The following is a 19,598-nucleotide window of genomic DNA, read 5'->3' on the forward strand; positions in this document are numbered from 1 at the left end:
ATTTTCTTCTCTCCTTTTTAAATTTTATTTATCTGAGAGAGAGAGGGAGGGAGAGTACGGAGGGAGAGGGAGAAGTAGACTCCCTGCCGAGCAGAGAGCCCAACATGGGGCTCGATTCCAGGACCCTGAGATCAGGACCCGAACCAAGGGCAGGTGCCCAACCGACTGAGCCACCCAGGCGCCCCGATAATATTTTCTTCTATGGGAAAATGCATGCCACCTTGCAAACAATTGACTTCAGAATGAACTTTGAGATCTCAGCCTCTGTAGGAGTTGGGAGTCTGCCTTTAGGTCAATATATGGAGTGGGGACAAAGGACTAGATAAACCAAGTCCAGAATTCCAGAGGTGGCTGGAAGGTAAATGAGAATGCCCCAAGGAGTGGAAGGTAGGGCTAAGAGATCAATCTGAGTGCACAGTATCGGGATTCAGAAAGCTAATACAGGAAGAGAGATACACGTCGGGAAAGATATTAAAAGCCAGCAACAACAACACAAACCATTTTTCTACTATAGTAGGTCAGGGGCCCCTAATCAGTAGCTTGAGATCTACAAACGAAGTCAAAGCCTTACAAGTTACCTCTGCAAGATAGTTACCCTCCTGCCCTGCTCTCCGTGATGTGCCTGGGTTCTCAGCTCAGAGAGGAAGACAGAAAACAACGTCCAAGGCTCCCCCACAACTCTCCTCACCCCCACACCCTGACAGGCAGCCCCCAGGTTCATTCAGCCTCCTTCTACCCTTAACCTCCCTCTTGCCAGAGGAGATCAAAAGTTTCAGGAAAGTACAACACAGCTTTTCCTCACAAAAAGGCAAAGGAGTCCTGGATTGGGTAAAACGAGATGACTGCTAAAAACAGGCTCCCCAGGCTGGAGGGGCAGAAAACTAGTTCACAAAGGACCATGGAAAAAGCAAAGGACTTGGGGTGCCTGGGTGGCTCAGGCGGTTAAGTGTCTGACTCTTGGTTTGGTTCAGGTCATCATCTCAGGGTAGTGAGATCGAGACACCCCTTGGGCTCCCAGCTCAGTGGGGAGCCTGCTTCCTCCTTCTCCCTCTGCCACCCCCTTCCCTCTGGCACATGCTCTCTCTTTCTCTCCGTCTCTCTCAAATAAATCAATAAATAACTCTTTTAAAAAAAGAAAAAGCAAAGGACTTTTGTGCCTTCTTACTGAAGTCTTCACTAAGAGGATTGATTATATCTGGGGCACTCTGGGTTAACAGGGCAGCAAGCTAGCAATCTCCAATATCCACCAGTTATAAATGCCCATTAGAATACCCATGAAGCTCTGCAAAAACCAGAAGACTTGCCCTTGCTAGGGAAACTGGAGAAAACGTGACCGCCGGCTGCTGGTGAGGAAGGAGCTGCTCTTGGCTTTTGTGGAAAGATGGGGTTGGAGTGAGGAGCACACTTGTGGCCTATGTACACCCTGCCCTCTGATCCAGAAAAATGAGCGTGCCTAGAAAAGATGGGGAAGGCTTTCGATTCACTTCTACCAGCTGTCTTCAGCAATACAGGGGCTGTACTAATCAGAAAACCAGAGACTATCTCTTTACTACACAGAAAATATTTTCTGAGGCAACCAGGAGGCAACCACTTCTACCATCAGCTCCACTATGTTCTATATGCTTCTGGAGACTACAACATGAGCACACCACGTGGCTGGTGATGGTGGCAGTGGTGGTTGGGCCAGTGGTTGGGTTTTTTTTAAGATTTTATTTATTTATTTGAGAGAGAAAGCACAAGTGGGGGAGGCAGAGGGAGAGGGAGAAGCAGACTCCCCGCTGAGCAGGGAGCCTGATGCGGGGTTCTATCCCAGGACTCCGGGATCATGACCTGAGTCGAAGGCAGACGCTTCACTGACTAAACCACCCACGTGCCCCGAGCTGGTGGTTGTTATGAGGAAAAGCTTCCAAGGAAAAGCTCCGAACATAAGCATGCTTGGAGACATCATATCTGACAGAATGTAACTGGACAAACTGCGGAGTCAGACAACCCAGAAGATCAGAGACAGAAGATTCCATCTCAGTCCAGTAGAACCCCAAAATAATAAAACCACTACCAACAACACTATCAACCCCCACCATGTACGGTGCACTTATTAGGTGCCTGGCACCATCTTTAGTACTCTACGCGCATTATCTCATTTATTCCTCATAGTGAACACAAAGTTGTCATTCAAATTTGTTTGAAAGGGTCAGGTAATAATGATATCTACTATTTATTCCTATGTGCTAGGCACTAAGTATTTTATTTTATTTTTGTAAGATTTTATTTATTTATTTGACAGAGAGAGAGACAGCAAGAGAGGGAACACAAGCAGGGGGAGTGGGAGAGGGAGAAGCAGACTCCCCACTGAGCAGGGAGCCCGATGCGGGGCTCGATCCCAAGACCCCGGGATGCTGACCTGAGCTGAAGGCAGACACTTAACGACTGAGCCACCCAGGCGCCCCATAGGCACTAAGTATTTTATTTTATTTTATTTTTTAAAGATTTTATGTATTTATTTGTCAGAGAGAGACAGAGCACAAGCAGGGAGAGAGGCAGGCAGAGGGAGAAGCAGGCTCCCCACTGGAGCAAGGAGCCCGATGCGGGACTCGATCCCAGGACCCTGGGATCACGACCCGAGCCGAAAGCAGACGCCCAACTGACCGAGCCACCCAGGCGTCCCTTATTTTATTTGTTTTTAAAGATTTTATTTATTTATTTGACAGAGAGAGATCTAGCGAGAGAGGGAACACAAGCAGGAGGAGCGGGAGAGGCAGAAGCAGCCTTCCCGTGGAGCAGGGAGCCCTACGCAGGGCTCGATCCCAGGACCCTGGGATCATGACCTGAGCCAAAGGCAGACGCTTAACGACTGAGCCACCCAGGCGCCCCGGCACTAAGTATTTTAAATCTACTATCACATTAGGCAAACGCTTACTAGGCACTAGAAAATGGGCTCAGCCTTCCCGATTTATCTTGAAGGCTCAATTCAGGCATCACCTCTTCCAGGAAGCCTTCCTTGACCTTTCCAATCTGGCTTAGGTATGCCCACCCTGTGTTCCTTCAATCACCACCCTGTGCTTTCATCTATCACACCTTTTATCTCATAACTCTCTCTCTCTCCCTCACTTCCTCTCTCCCTCTCTCTCTCTCTCAAAGCTCCAGAAGAAAACACTGTAGATATTAGGATGCAATAATATATGACCTCCATGAAATAGTTCTATAAAGATGGAGGCTAAGATAAAAGTTGTTCTCAGCTTGCAGAATTGTGGCTGAGTTCTGAGGCTTCTTTCTTCATACCATCCTGCACCAACAGTTTTTTAAAATAATCTTGTATTACTTTAATAACACAAGTATTTAACTTATATAAGTACAATGTACTAATTTTTTGGCAAACGATAACACTAGAAAGTCCCTCTCCTTACTCCTCTCCCCCCACACCTAATCCCACCCCCTTCCTTAGAGATCACCACTGTCAACAGTTTAGCTAGAATCTTTCCACAGGGGGATATATTTTAATTTCAGCAAGAGAAAAAAATGTGTCTATTTTGCATAGAGCAAATCCCAGTTGTAATAGAGGGATGGAAAACCAAGCTATAGTAAAATAAATCAGTATTTGAAGAATATCTAGAAAAACTAGAGATTCTTGAGTACCAGGGCTTTATATTACTACTACTTTTTTAAAATTATTAAAATGGGTTACCATTTATTGAGCTCTATGCAGAAGAGTAAAGTGGCCCTCAAGTGAGATTAAGAAACCTGATATAATGGGGCCCCTGGGTGGCTCAGTCAGTTAAGTGTCTGCCTTCAGCTCAGGTCATGATCCCAGGGTCCTGGGACTGACCCCTGCGTCAGGCTCTCTGCTAAGCAGGAGAGTCTGCTTCTCCCACTCACTCTCCCTCTGCTGTCCCTCTCAAATAAACAAAATCTTTTTAAAAAAAAACTAAAAAGAAACCTGATACAAGTACCCATTCACATACCCTTCTATATAAATCCTCAGTCATATACAACCATATTCCAACATCCCCTACACGCATGCGCACGCACAATATCAACAATAGGCAAAGCTCCAGGATCTTACTTTTGTTTTCTTAACTCTATCCCATTCACATCAGTTCGTAGTTCATCTTTTCTTGACACTTGCATATAAACTTGCACCTCGTCCTTTTTGATTATAAAAAACTAAAAGTAAGAAGGGAGGGACATTGAGTTCATCAGGTCCAGCTCCCTATCTGCAAACAGAGGTGTCTATTTGAGACCTCTAACTATCTAACTTCTACTTGATGATCCTTAAGGACACTTTAAAAGTTCCCCCACTTGCTCATCTCCATATTTTATTTCCTCTTGGTCAATCAACAAATATTTATTGAGCATCAACCATGCCCAAGCACTGTGCTAAGAAAGTTTGTGGTTGGGAAAATAATAGCTCCTAAACCTGGCTGCCTATAAAAATCCCCCGGGGTGAGGAGGGGCACCTGGGTGGCTCACTCGGCTAAGCGTCATACTCTTTTTTTTTTTTTTGAGGTGAATTTTTTTTTTATTATTATGTTGTTAGCCACTCTATAGTACATAATCAGTCCTTGATGCAGTGTTCAATGATTCATTAGTTAAGTATAACACCCAGTGCTCATCACAGCGCGTGTACTCCTCAATACCCGATTTTAGCTCAGGTCACAATCTCAGGGTTGTAAGATCAAGCCCCATCACAGGCTCTGCTCTGGGCTTGAAGCCTGCTTAAGATTCTCTCTCTCCCTCTCCCTCTGCCCCTTCCCACCCCCTCTCTCTAAAAACAAAAACAAAAACATCTGGGGACCTATTAAAACTATAAACCCCTGGTCCCCACTCCAGACCTACTAAATCTGAATCCTTGTGGTTGGGATCTGCAATGGGCTATACTATATCCTCCCCCCAATCCAGTATGTTGAAGTCCTAACCCCCCAGCACCTCAGAATCTGACCATATTTGGAGATGGGGGTCTTTGAAGAGGTAATTAAGTGAAAATGAGTTCATTAAGGTGAGCCCTAATCCAGTATGACTGATGTCCTTACAAGACAAGGAAATTTGGATTACGGACACAGACAGAGGAAAGACCATGCAAAGACACAGAGAGAAGGTGTCCACGTACAAGGCAAGGAGAGAGGCCTCACAACGCCTTGATCTCGGACTTCTAGCCTCTGGAACTCTGAGAAAATACATTTCTGTCATTCTCTTCCACTTGCCAGCTGTGTAACCTTGGAAAATTAATTCCATTTCTCTCAGAGCTATAAAACAAGGCTACCTCATAGGCTTGCTATGAGGGATAAATGGGAAATGGCTGTAAAGACCCAGCACAGTAGCTCACATGTAGTCAAGGCTCATTTGTGCTAGCTATTGTTTTACTATTACAAGGTGGTTGGTCTAGAGCAAGGATTCTTCAAAATTCAGAGGATAAATAAACTTCAGTGGAAAATGTTACATCTCCGTTTTCAGCAACCGTTAACTGAAATTCAGATTTCCTGCAATTACAGATGCAGAGAACAGACCGCGGTAGTATTAGCACCTGTGACTTTGTCGCTGGTGGCAATCACAGTTTTAGGTCACGTTACTGTTCTTACAGTATTGTATTGTTCTTCAATACTTGTTACACTCATTACTTGGAAGTTACCATGGTTATCATAGCTGCATCTAGATCTTGGCATTTACTACATGAATAACAAGCACTTTTATAACTATATCACAACTTCCTGTTTTTGGTCTTTGGATAATGGCATAACAATGTAAGATTTCATTCATTCATTTATTTGAGAAAGAGAGAGCCCTAGCAGGGGGAGTGGCAGAGGTAGAAGCAGACTCCCGGCTGAGCAGGGAGCCTGATGCAGGGCTCGATCCCAGGACTCGGGATCATGACCTGAGCCGAAGGCAGATGCTTAACCGACTGAACCACCCAGGCGCCCTGGATAATGGCATAATTATGTGATTGATTTCCTTTGTAATCCTACATATTCTATTTTACGTATCTAAAGACATTGTTCTGAGAAGGGGTCCACAGGCTTCACTATACCATCAAGGTTGTCCTTGGCACAAATAAGTTTAAGAACCCCTGATCCAGGTTTTAAAACCCTTGCTGGCTATAACAATCTACAAATCTGTGATGAACAATTGTGAAAAGTTTCAGGAAGGGTAATCTGCTTTCTCAGCGAAGAAAGGTGAACAAAATTGAATTGCGAGGGTAGGGAAATGGGATTGCCTGAAAATCACTGTTTGTGCGCCTTACCTTGAACCTAGCTAGACTGCAAATGCCTAGATATGCTGCATAACCTCTCTGTGCCTTAGTTTCCCCGTCCCTTAAGTGAGGATGTTAGTATCTAATTCGCAGGATCGTTGTGATAAATGAAACTGGATGGTGCCACGTAAAGCACTTAGCAAGGTGGCTGGCACATAGGAGGTGATCAAAAATTCAGCTATTAGAGTATTAATTATTATACCAGATTTGCCAGTATCCTTCCTGGCTTTCCACAGTACAAATACAAATCTTTAAATATGTTAGTAAATCGTTGATGGCAACCTTTTTTTTTTTTTGAGGGTGCAATCTTCTTAAAAACAGCTGTCATACTTTGTAAATGTTTGATAAACCCATCATTACAAAGTCACCTAATTATTAAAGGCACACGCTTCCAAGTCAGAAAGCTGTGGTGGGTTCAAATTCGAATGTCTGCCCTATGACGTATGTGACCTGAGAGCTTTTTTACCTTTCCCAAGCCCATTTCATCACCGGGAATTTCGTACCTGTTTCACAGGGTTGTCATGAGGCTTAAATGAAATAATATATGTAAAGTGCCTGGCATGGGATGCCTGGGTGGCTCAGTCCCTTGAGCGTCTGCCTTCGGCTCAGGTCATGATCCCAGGGTCATGAGAAGGAGCCCTGTGTGGGGCAGGTTCCTTGCTCAGCGGGGAGCCTGCTTCCGCCTCTGCCTGCCGCTCCCCCTGCTTGTTCACTCTCTCTCTCTCCGACAAATAAATAAATACAACCTTTAAAAAAAAAAAGGAAATAGAAAAAGCTTTAAAAAGTAAATAAATAAAGTGCCTGGCACATAGCAGAGACTAAATAAATGATACCTATCCCTTTTTAAAAAGATTTTATTTATTTATTTATCTGAGAGAGAGAGAGAGAGTGCAAGCAGGGGGGGAGCCGAGGGAGAGAAGCAGCAGAGGGGGAGGAAGAGCAGAGGGGGAGGGAGAGGGAAAGAATCTCAAGGAGACTCTGCGCTGAGCTCGGAGCCCGCCCCCACGGGGCTCCTTCTCATGACCCTGAGATCATGACCTGAGCTGAAACCAAGAATCAGACACTTAACCCTTAACCCACTGAGCCACCCAGGCACCCCCTATCCTTTTTAACAGTTGCCAAATGCATGGCCAACTTGTGAAGTGAGAGGACCCCCGTCACGTCTCACGAACCCCTCTAAGACCTGGTCCCTCATCCCTTTCCAGCCTAACCTCTCAGTATTCCATCTCTCATCTTGTTCTCCCAGGACACCGACCTGCTTTGTAATCCACACCCGCCCCCCCCCAGCATACCTGCTGCCCTCACCAGTCCTCCCCTGCCCCTGTTCTCTGCTCTCTCCACCTAGATTGCCCCTCCCTCCTTCCAGAGCTGACACCTTCTCCATGCTCCCATGGCACTTGGTCCCACAAAACACCAGGCCTCCATCATCACTGCCCATTTGTACTGTTTTTGTCTGTTGATGTATCTGTTTTGCCAGCGAGGCCATGAGTTCTTTGAGGGCCTGGGCTGTGTCTTATTTACCTGGGAATCTGCACTAACACCATGCCAGGCATAGGCCAAGTGCAGAGCAAGTGACTCTTGAATGATCCCATCTGAGAACGAGATGCCCTTTGTCTTCCCTTTCTGCTCCACCCAGAAATCCACCACCAGCTGCGAGTAGAAGTGCCCCCCACCTCTGCTCTCTGGGTTTACACAAGAGCATTTTGTAGCTTGGGGTGTCTCCATCGAACACAGTATCTGTGAGCAAAGGGAGGCCTCCCAGAGAGGAGCCAAGGGGGTCCTGCCCAGTCAGCCTTCCCATGGAGGTATACCATGTGTCAATACAAGCTGGACCTGTATGCAAACACACGGTAGATTTCGGACCCTCTCTCTGAACTATCCAGATTTTTCTATATCTAAGTTATATTTGCTCTTGACCAGCCTGGATATAGTATGCAAAGCTGCACTGAATTATTAACAACACTGCTCGAGAGCAAGGACTACAACAAGGGAAATGTCAAGGGGACAAAATCTTGAGTTTAATGGTGCCAAATGCCAAGAAGGAAATACTTCCACCAGGGCCTCGTCCCAAGGTTATGCACCAAGATAAGAGGACTCAGGCAAATAGAGAAGCAAAAGGCCCCAGCAGTTCTCAAAACACAACTTAGGTAAACATTTATGGAGCTAATACATTTTGTTATAATGTTTAACATAAAATAATTATAAACAAGAGGGAAAATCATAAACACCGTAATTAAAAAACAATTCAGTAGGCTATAAGTCTGCACAATGCATATGAAATTTCATATTCTACTATACCTCCTCTGGCTTTTACCCAAGAACATTAAAAAAAAAAAAAGGCAGGGAAGAAGAAGAAAAGGGGGGAGGCGATTAACGCATCTAAACTGTGAGAGCATAAGGACCGTGCTCTCAGTTCTGCAGGTCTGGTCAGTGACCTCCAAAAGCCTCTTTATTTCTGATCCTGGGATCTTGTCGGGAGCTAGGGATACAGCTAGTTTCTGGTTTTCTGGCCTCTACAGCAGAGAGAGCACTGCCCTTCCTTCTTCTTCCCCCGGCCCTTCCATTTCCGCAAGTCGTAGGGCCCCCACACAAGACCCACAGGGCCCTGGGAAACGGGAGTTATTTGGCTGCCCTTTGCTCCTAGTCACAGGGCTGCTGCTTGTGGTACCCAGAAGGAATTTCAAATGTATGGAAAGCCCAATCTGCAGGGACTCAGGCAAGTGAAGCTCCCCGAGAAAGAGGGTGGCTCTGGCCCTGACTGGCGTCCGGGTGTTCAGGTCGGGCATGGGGGCCCCCTTTTCGCGTAATGGATCTGCCTCCGTTTTCCTCCCGCTCACAGAACCAGTGCAGTGTGGATTCCACTAGGAGGCACCTCTGTGGTCTCCCAGGGATTGAACTCCGTGACCGAGGCAGGGAATGTTCCAGGGTTGAAACACAAGATGGCAGTATACGCTACTCTATTGCGAGGGCCCCGGGCTTGTGGGGGGAAAAAAAAAAAAAGCGTGCCGGAGGGGGGTGGGGAGCGCGGACTGAAACTGAAATCCATTTGAGTTTTATGTGAAAACTGAACATCATGAATATTTGGAATTTTTTTTCAGGAGCCAATAATTATTGAATCCTCCCCATTTCAGAGTATTCCAATTCCCCGAGTCTTGAGCCACCCTGAAAGCCTACACTTGCCCACCCAGCCCTTGCCCACATCTCGCAAAGCCCGCGGGGGTATGACCCGAGGAACCAGCCTGCCTTGCTCTCCACGGATTTGACCTTTCACCTTTCCTCGGCCCCAGAATCACCCTCTCCTCCGAGTCAAGAACCCCTCCGCTCGCAGTTTCACGCCACCCCCAGTGCCCATGAGCATTTCCTCACCACAGCTCTGGAAAGGGTGAGGACAGAGACGAACTAAGGTGGCAGGCGGGGATCGGAAAAAGGGGGGCGGCAAGCTTGGGAAAGTAGGGGAAGATAAGAGAAAGGGATAGACCTGAGCAGAGAGCGGGGGTGCTGAGGCGAAGGACGCGCGGGGGGGAATCGAATGAGGGAAATGAAAGGGGCAGAAAGAAAACGGGGGGAGAAGACGGGGAACGGGGGAGAAGAGCGGGAATGGGGGAGAAGAGCGGGGAACTGGGGAAACGCAGAGAAGGAGAAAAAAGAAATAAGGAAAGGGTGGCAAGAAAGAAAAGGAAGAAGAACGGAAACGGGTAAAGAAAGAAATACGGAAAAGAAAGAAAATGAAAGAAAGGGAAAAGAGTGGAGGAGAAGCGCCCAGAGACGGAAGGGCAAACGGAGACGCGAGCCCAGGGAGGGAGAAGGGGCAAGGCAGCGGGAAGCCGCCCGGGGAGCTGGCATTCCCGGAAGCCCGGGCAGAGATCGCCTCTGATGGGGTTCGGGGAAGAGAGGAGAGCGCGCGTGGGGGAAAGAAGGGAAGATCAGTGAGAAGGGGGCAGAAACCGAGGCGAGTTTGCGCGTGCTTCCGTGAGTTTTGTTTAAGGCATTCCCCGGGGCACCGCGAGAGCGTGCCGGGCACTCTCAGACTCCCCGCGGGGACAACCGTCTCTCTGTCGGCGGACCCCTTCCCTCCCCGCCTCGGCGAAACAGGCTCGTGGCAGGGCGACGGTTTAAGGCAGCGACGAAACGGGCTTGAGCGGGCGGCGTCTCTCCTGCAGGGGGATCCGTCCTCGGTGGGACGCCAAACATCTGCCCTCCCGCGGCGCTCGAGACCGGGGTGGCGCGGCGTCCCCGGCCGGCCGCGAGTAGATTCCTGACGGAGGATGCGCCCTGAGCGGCCAGAGAGCCCGAGCGGCGGCGCCGGGCGCGCGGACGGGGGGAGAGCCGGGCCGGGTTCCCGGGAGCGCGGGCAAGGGTGCGAGCGGCCGTGTGGGTTGCGAGGGTGCGGGCGGTGGGGGCGGGGGTTGGGGGGGGGCAGGACCCAGGCGGCCGCCGGGGAAGCGGCGGAACAGCGTTCTCCGCCGGCCCCCCTGGGGTAATTTACATGCTGTCACAGCCCCGTGCTGACTCCTGGCTCACTGGCTCCCTCGCTCCCTCGCTCTCGGCTCCTGCCACCGCTCAGCCGGCACAGCCCAGGGGAGCCCGAGAGCGGGAGAGCCAGCGAGCCGGGGAGGGAGGGAGCAAAGGAGGGAGGGAGCGAGGGCGCGCCCCGGCTCTCCCTCTACCCTGCTGCCCGCCCTTCCTGCTGCCACAGGTCCGCCGAGCCCCACTCACACTTGGGAAACTTGGGACTGCGCTAAGGCCGCGAGTGGCACCTGGGGGGGGGGGTCAGCCCCAGCCTCTGGAGGAGGGGGAGGAGGAGGAGGAAGAGGAGGAAGTGAGCCCGAAGGATCCGCTCAAAGCTGTTTGTCCAGCTGTTTCTATTCGCACCCAGAGCAGCACAGCCAGGAGGGGGCCGAGCCGAGCCGAGGGTGGCTGGCTTTGGGCGCTAATTTCCAACTCTTCTCACAGCTTGTGTTTTCCAGACACCCTGGAGTCCCCTCAGGCTAGCCCGGCGGGCGCGCACCTGCCAGCCGACCCTGACCTCGAGGGCCAAGCGGCCCCCGAGCCTGAGAAGATGGCCCAGCCCAAGACCGACTGCCGCTCACCTGTCGGTCTCGACTGCTGCAACTGCTGCCTGGACCTGGCCCACCGGAGCGGGCTCCAGCGCGACAGCAGCGGAGAGAACAACAACCCGGGCAGCCCCACCGTGAGCAACTTTCGGCAGCTGCAGGAGAAGCTAATCTTCGAGAACCTCAACACCGACAAGCTCAACAGCATAATGCGGCAGGATTCGCTAGAGCCCGTGCTGCGAGACCCCTGCTACTTGATCAATGAGGGCATCTGCAACCGCAACATCGACCAGACCATGCTCTCCATCCTGCTCTTCTTCCACAGGTGGGTGGCTGGGCATACGGGTGGGCACGCAGTCCCGGCTGGCGCCGTTCTCTCCTGGACCCTCACCTCTGACGGAAGGGGAGTCCGGGTCGTTCACGGGGTGGGGGGGGGGGAGAGGAGAGCCCTGGGGAGGCGGGGCTCCGGGTGGCCGCGACCTGACTCGGACCCTTAGGCTACCTGGAGTCCGGTGGGGCAGAGGGGAAGCCCGGCAGGTGGGAGCCCTGTTTTGAAGGGTGCCCGCAGAGACTTGCCTAGGGAAATACTGGAGTCCAGGAGGTGGGCAGAGCCCTAGATCGGTTTGGGGGTAGCCGGCGGCACCCCCTCCTCAAATGCGCACGTTTCCGCCGCCGTTTTGGAGATTCTGCCACGGGATGCTCCTGGGATCTGAGTTCCACCCTTCTCAGAAGCCCATTTCTAAATGTGCAAACTCGGATTGAAATTGCAAGGGCTTTTAAATTACCGAGTGGCCCTGACGGACAGCGAGGGCAAGCAAAATGTCAAGACAAATTAAGCTGCTGCTGATATGGGGGAGGGTGAAGAATAAGAAAAAATAGACATGTGTGAGAATTTTTTGAGACTCTGGATGGGGGTACCCCCACCTCCTCCGTGGATCACGGCCTTCAATATCCAGTGATGGCTAAAAGCAGCCCCAGAGAGAGCATCCTGGGACCGGTGGGTGGATGAACCCCTGTCTCTGCAGCTCTGTGTCGGAGTGCGGTCAGACTTTCTAGAAATCCTGCTGAAGGGCAGGGAAGGGAGGGGGAGGGGAGAAACACAATGGGAAGACCCGAGGTGGCTGCTGTCCTCCAGTCTGAGACCCTGGTAAGAGCCAACTGAGGCAGTTTTGAGGCAGGGGAAGCAGGACACCCAGGTTTGGTGTTCTTAGAACCATGAAGACAGGACACTGGGGTGTGTGTGTGTGTGTGTGTGTGTGTGTGTGTGTGTGTGTGTGTGTGTGTAAGCGCACGCGTGTGGGGTGGATCTTATTCTCTCTCAACAACAGAGGTTATGTAAGAGAAGGAGAACCCTGCTGTGGGAGACCAGGGTTTTGGTCCGAGTTACAGCTCCACCTCCGTGTGCAAACCTGAGCGAGGTCCCTGATCTTTCTGGTCTCTTAAGGTTCCTTGTACTTCTAAGATTCCAGGTTGCGGGCAGGTGGCGTGTTGAGCCAAGGTAGTAAGGAATTTTGAGCACCCACAGACTCTTTGAATCATTGGGTGGCTTTGTGAAGCACACATAGGAAATTTTCAAAGCAATCCCCCTGGCAGGAACTGCCCTCACTTGGTGCTAAGACCAGGTTTGCCTCCGAAGCCCCACAAGCGGGGCTGCCAACTTCGTTAGCATTATCCGAACAAGGCATTTTCCAGGCGGTCAAAGCCCTTTCTCATTTATTGTTTCGCATGAGGCAGCAATTGTCTCAAAGGAACCAGGCCGCACACGGAACAGGTTTCCGGGGAGTCTTTCTGGTGAAAGATTACTAGAAGTGTATTCACACCACAGATACCGGCAGCCCCTGCCCAGCTAAAGCCCTAACAGGCTCCTAACAATCCTGCACCGCATGGTAGGAGAGTGGTGGTGGGGGAGGGGTGGCAGAAAAACCTGGAAAGAGCGCCTGTAGCATTTGTACTCTTTCTATGGGGAGAGAAACTGCCCCGAAATGGCCTTGCTGAAGTTTAAGAGGGGATGCTTTCTCAGCTCTGGTTCCTAGGTTCAGGGCCTAGGAGGGTTGGCCCTAGGTGAGTGAGGTATGAGGCTGAGAGCCTGAGATCGGTGTTGGCTTGCCCCACACCTTGGGATGTTTCCTGGTTGTCTGGGTTTCTTGAATAGAAAAATCTCCTTCGGCACCTACTCCCATTGACACCTGCCTGTTGACGCTTGGTTCTTGGCAAAGCCTGGAAATACTATGGGTTGGGGGTGGGGGTGCTGAGGGCATTGGTCGATCGAGGGAGCAGGGTGAATGGTTGAGAAGGTGTGCCTGAGTCCTCTGCCTCCTGGAACCAGAGCAATTCAGTGTCCCAAACAGCTGAGCAGCAAACCAGCAAACCCTCAGGCTTCTGTGAGGCTGGAAGGTGACAGGGTTCTATGGTAACAGCCCCAGAGTTCTAGAAGGATGAAGCATTGTCTCAGTTTCCTTGACCTTTCCTGAGACCTTAGAGATTGGAGATTCTGAATGTGGTTTAGGTTTTGCCCGGAAGGACATGGTCCTTGGCAAAGTAGAAGACCATTATTGCTGGTCATAGGACTTCTCTGGTATCTGAGCTGGACAGCCTTCTCCAAAGTGAAAATTTCCTTTCTTACTTCTTTATTCCTTGGGCATCTGTCTTCAAAACTCAGCCATCCCTTTTACTTTGGTTCCACTTAATGATTTGATATTTCAGATTCCCGCCTGGGTGTCCTTTTCCTTTAATTTGTTGACTTTCAAGGCTGCTTGATCTAGAAAAGCAACTCTCCTGCCTCTCCTCCTGCAGCCCACTCCCCTGCTGCCAGGGCTCCTGTATTCCAGGGAGGAAGGGTGGGGCACATTCTTCATTTCTATCTGGTTTGTCTACTTTGACCTGCCCCCGGCTCCTGGCTTAGTTCTTGGAATCCTTGGATCACAAGAGTGTAAGCAATTTGAGGGTAGGACCGTGTTTTACAGTCACTTGGTTTTCCCTCGGCTTCTTGTTAGACAGCCAGTACTCAATAACTGTTTTTTTGTTTGTTTGTTTGTTTGTTTTAACTAGATGACTGCTTAATTATTGGTGTGGTCCTCTGTAAAGATTTTACAACTTTAAACTAGTCTTGGAAAATCCTTATTAATATTTAAGTGTGACTTCTGTTGTTTGAACCACATGCATTTACTCCTAGCCTGGTAGAAGTCCCAATGGACAGTGCTGTGTATATACCTATGAATAAGTGGTAATGGGCACACAGCTTGTTCGTATATAAAGGTGCCTCTAAAATACTGGGTGAGGGGAAGATGTTTTATTTTTTTAAAGATTTTATTTATTTGAGATTGAGAGAGAGAGTTCACAAGCAGGGAGGGGGGGGCAGAGAGAGAAGCAGACTCCGAGCTGAGCAGGAGGGAAGATGTGTTTTAAATGCCATCCCTTAGGGGTGCCTGGGGTGGCTCAGTCAGTTACAGGGCTGCCTTTGGCTCAAGTCATGATCTCAGGGTCCTGGGATGGAGCCCCACATCCTCAGGGTTCCCTGCTCAGCAGGGAGCCTGCTTCTCCCTCTCCCTCTGCCCCTCCCCTCCACTCGTGCTCTCTTTCTCTCGCAAATAAATAAAAATCTTTAAAATAAATAAATAAATACCATCCCTTCAATCTTGTGTTAGGTAACTAACAACAATAATAGATTAATAGCTAACATTTACTGAACATTTACAATATGTACTAAGCATTCTATCTGTATAATCTCACTTAATACTTACACCAACCCAATGAAATGGGTACTGTTGTCACCCTTCTTTCTTTTATAATAAAGGAAATTGAAGCTTGGGAAAATTAAGTAACTTGCCTGATACCTCACAGCAAAGAGCAAAGCCAAAACTCCGCCCAAGATCAATCAGACACTAAAGAATTGTCTGTGAAGAAAGAATTGTTAAGCAGAGGTAAATATTAGCCCAGAAACTAATCAAGTGGTTAAAATGTCCTTACTAGGTAGGGTGACCAACCCTCCAGTCTGGGGAAACAAGACTTTCAATGTTCAAACCAGGACAGTCCGAGGGAAACTGGGATGGTTGGTCACCCTTTTATTCAGGGACACTGCCTTATCATTTGAATATGCTTCTAAAACTGGAAAACTTAGGAGGCAGACAGAATATACTGGGCAAACAGCTAAAATTTCCGATTTAAATGTAGCCTATGAGGGGCACCTGGCTGGCTCAGCCGGTAGAACATGCGACTCTTGATCTCAGGGTCGTGAGTTCAAGCTCCACATTGAGCATGGAGCCTACTTTAAAAAATTGTAAAAAAAAATAAAATAAAATATGGGGCACCCAAGCGGCTCAGTCGGTTAAGCGTCCAATTCTTGATTTCAGCTCAGGTCATGATCTCAGGGTCCTGAGATGGAGCCTCATGTCGGGCTCCGAGCTGGGCATGGAGCCTGCTTGAGATTCTCTCTCTCCCTCTCCCTCTGCCCCTCCCCCTTCTCATGCTCTCTCTCCCGCTCTCTCTCTCTCAAATAAATAAATAAATCTTTTAAAAAAATTAAAATAAGTGTAGCCTATGAAAAAAACTTGTAAAGTTGACATTTGAGGGGCCTTAATTCTCTGATCAGTAAGGTGTAGCGAGCTGGAACGGGAGCTTTTGCCATAGTCTGTTATTGTCATTGATATTGTAACCTCAAATATATTTCTAAGATTTTATCCAAAGCGTCTCAATCAGCTCTGTTCTGCCTGTGGCCCCCAAGTGCACCTGCCCAGTGTGGCCTGAGACACTTTGAATCGAAGTTTGCTTCTGGCTCTAAAAGCCCTCGTTGTCTAACTTTAATAAGCTTCTAGCTGGCAACAACTGGTTCCCACACTTAGATGCTCAGAAAATAATAATAACAGGGTGCCTGGGTGGCTCAGATGGTTAAGCGTCTGCCTTCGGCTCAGGTCATGATCTCCAGGTCCTGGGATCAAGCCCCACATCGGGCTCCCAACTCAGCGGGAAGCCTGCTTCTCCCTCTCCCTCTGCCTCTCCCCCTGCTTGTGCTCTCTCTGTCTCTCTCTCTTAAATGAATAAATAAAGTCTTTTTTAAAAACAAGAAAACAATAATAGCAAAAATGTCAAATTGCTTTGCATATACTAATTCCTTTAACTTTCCCTATTGAGTTGATATATAGCAGCAAGGGGAAAGATAGGAGATTCAGAGATCAGCTTGCCAAGAAAAATTCGCATACAAATGATTTGGGCTTCTCTACATGAGTCTTAGAACTAATGATTTTAATAAGTGTATGTTCCTGGATTTGACCTCCGAGGGCGTAGCCACTTACATGGTGTGATTTGAGGCGCAAAACGACTCTCCTACCTGCCTGCAGTAGTGTCTAAATTCATACTCTAAGATCCAGTTTGACATCCATGTACCATCTAAAACTCCTCTTCCAGGGCACCAGTGGTATGCAGACCACACCGTGAGAAACCCCGAATTCGAGATTGCAACCCTTTGTCAACTAATTTGCCATTTGATTTTGAGGATGGAGTTTTTTTTTCCTGTAGTGAGGTTTTGGGTTTCTATGTGGTTAAGCCTGTCATTCTTTGCCTTTGTGATTTTTTCGCTTTTGGTATCAAGCTTCGAAAGTCCTTCCCTCGCCCAAGGTAATTTAAAATAACTATTTCCTGAGTACCTAGTGGTCTGACAAAGAATAGGCACTCTTGGATTAAGGCACATTCCCTGTTAACAACACAAATGCATCTGCAAACTTCACAGTCATGGGCTCAATGCCTCATGAGAATCTCAGCATGTAAGAAGTTGTCTTTTTCTTGAGGCACAGATGTGAATTCCATGTGCTAAGAGGCTTTCACTGGTGTATGTATGTGATATTTGTATGTATGATATATATGTGTTTTATGTATGTATATGAAGTAGGTAAGTAACATATACATACATAGCTGTAAAATGTATATAACATAAAATTTGCTGTTTTAATCACTTTGAAGCAGCCAATTCAGTGGTATTAGGTACATTCACGAACTTGCACAACCATCACCACCATCCATCTCCAGAACTCTGTCATTGCCCCAACAGAAACTCTGTACCTATTAAACACTGACTCCCCATCCTCCCCTCCCCCCCCCAGCCCCCGGTAACCTCTATTCTACTTTCTGTCTCTATGAACTTGTCAGCTCTAGGGATTTTATGTAAGTGGAACCATACCCTATGTGGCCTTTTGGATCTGGCTTCTTTAACTTAGCATAAGGTTTTAAAGGCTCCCCCACGTTGTGGCATGTGACAGTACTTCATTCCTTCTTAATGACTGAATAATATTCCATTGTGTGGATCAACCACATTTTGTTTGACCACTCACCCGTCCACGGACACTTGGGTCGCCTCCACCTCTTGGCTGTGGTGAAAAATGCTGCCGTATACACTAGTGTACAGGCATCTTTTTGAGTCCCTGTCTCTTTGGGGAGAACACCCCCCTCCCTGAGTGAGCAGCTAGGGTTGGTGATTACAATTAAAAGAACTCTAAAAAGTTTAACGAAGTGATGGAAATAGAAGTGTTATAGGGGAAACAGTGGGCTTTTGGTATGCTCATGAATCAGGGGCTAGCAAAGGTTTTAGGGTGCCCCTTTCATGAATGGCCAGGGGCTACCATACCTTTTAGCCACATTTGACATCATTACTTATCTTTGACTACTTTGTGTGGATTTATTTATCAGACCTTCTTTCAGGGAGGCGACTCACTGGGAGTAGGGTTCTATGGGAGTGACACATGGGAAGGCCAAGTTTGGAGAAGAGAGGTAGAGAGGCAAGGCTGGCGTCCATGGAAGGCCCACTGCAGCATGGGGCTCTGGGCAGCATGGGAGCTGGGGAGGTGTAGCTGGAGGGTTTGTGGTCTTAAAGAAAAGGGGGGGCGCACCTTGGTGGCTCAGTCAGTTAAGCGTCTGCCTTTGGCTCAGGTCATGATCCCAGGGTCCTGGGATCGAGCCCTGCCTCAGGCTCCCTGCTCAGTAGGGAGTCTGCCTCTCCCTCTCCCTCTGCCCCTTCCCCCTTGCTTGTACGCTCTCACTCTCTCTCTCTCTCTCTCTCTCTCTCTCTCTCTAATAAATAAATAAATAAATAAATAAGATCTTTAAAAAAAAAAGGAAAAATGGTAAGAACGGAGCAGGAATTCCACCCACTGCTCCAGTTTGCCAGGAATGGACCCATGTGAGCCCACACCTCAGAAAAGAACTCTTTCCAGGGTGACCTTATTTTCCCTCCCTGCTTGAAGAGAAGGTTAACACTCCTGCTTGTATTTGCACTTCTAAAGATAAACTAACACGCTCTCAATTCCAGGTAGAGTGTTGGCTCCTTTCCAGGACAGGTCCTGAAGGCCAGGGAGTCTGGGTAAATGGAGATAGATGTGTCTGGCCAAGGCTGCCAGGGTCTCCCGTCCTCTGAGTGATGGAGCCCAGCAGAGCACTTGCCCCCACCTTGTGGGCTGGTGGGGGGAGCCAGGCCAGCCCTGACTGTCTGCACCTAGTGGTGGCCGTTGCACTGTTTGCTCATCGCGATGCTACTCCTACCTGAACTTTCTCCTCTTATGTAAGGCATCCCTCAAGATAACTACAAAGCCATAATCTGCCATGGCTGGCTGGGTTTACATAATAAATTGGTTGGTGTCATGCAATCGCCTCTTGAGCCCTAGAGAAGCCAACATGCTGAGTGGGACTGAAGCTGGGGCCCATTTAGTGGAGCACTCTGTGTGCTCTGTGCACTCAAGGGAAGGCATTCCATGACCACAGGGGTCAAAAAGACGAAATTTCCCTTTTAGATGAAGACAGCAATAATGGCCCAGGACATGTTGTGCTGTTCCAATGCCTGCAATAACGGGACAAGGGTTAGGGCTTCACTGTAAGACCACAGCTTTGGCAGAGCAGGCCTTCCATAGAACCCTGTGGGCTAACGGAAGCTGCTTGAATCCAGAAGCCTAGATCCCAGCCTCAAAGCAGGTTTCACGAGGAGTCATGGCAGCGGCTTAGGGTGGCCACTGTCCACCATGCCGACCCTGAGCTGGGGGAAGGAGTTGGACTGGGACTAAGACAGGGGTCTGGAAGAGTAGAAAGCAAGCTTTTCCAAATGCTAATCGAGGCAGGAGAGACTATCAGAGCAAGGCAAATTCACTTGTACCTTCTAGCTGGAAATCCTGCCCCAAAGTGGCTGTTGCCCTTTTGGAAACGGTGTAAATGGGGTGAGATCCCAGCCTGCGTGGGAGACCAAATGGGAAGCCCCCCATGGCACAGACGCTAGCCCGAAGAGAAACAAGAGCTGGAAGCAGGCTTGGTCAGTGATGTTCCAGGCACAC

General features: G+C 48.9%; 1 protein-coding gene across 3 annotated transcripts in view; it reads left to right on the forward strand.

The window, feature by feature from the left end:
* The first annotated feature begins 9,823 nt into the window (after nucleotides 1-9,823).
* The window catches only part of TSC22D3 (TSC22 domain family member 3), a 62,523-nt gene continuing 52,748 nt past the window's right edge, over nucleotides 9,824-19,598 (forward strand). The window contains exons 1-2 of one of the 3 annotated variants that reach the window (XM_073885786.1): nucleotides 9,824-9,936; nucleotides 11,195-11,620. In XM_073885786.1, coding sequence (XP_073741887.1) covers nucleotides 9,839-9,936; nucleotides 11,195-11,620 — 524 coding nt within the window. In that variant the 5' untranslated portion in view covers nucleotides 9,824-9,838. Of the gene's footprint in view, nucleotides 9,937-10,067; nucleotides 10,191-10,801; nucleotides 10,938-11,194; nucleotides 11,621-19,598 lie in introns of those variants that run through there. The other 2 variants (XM_073885785.1, XM_073885787.1) reach the window with 2 other exon arrangements.

This window comes from Callorhinus ursinus, unplaced genomic scaffold, assembly GCF_003265705.2.
Source record: "Callorhinus ursinus isolate GAN/ISIS: 27379988/994484 unplaced genomic scaffold, GSC_fseal_2.0 scaffold65, whole genome shotgun sequence".
Lineage (NCBI taxonomy): Eukaryota > Metazoa > Chordata > Mammalia > Carnivora > Otariidae > Callorhinus > Callorhinus ursinus.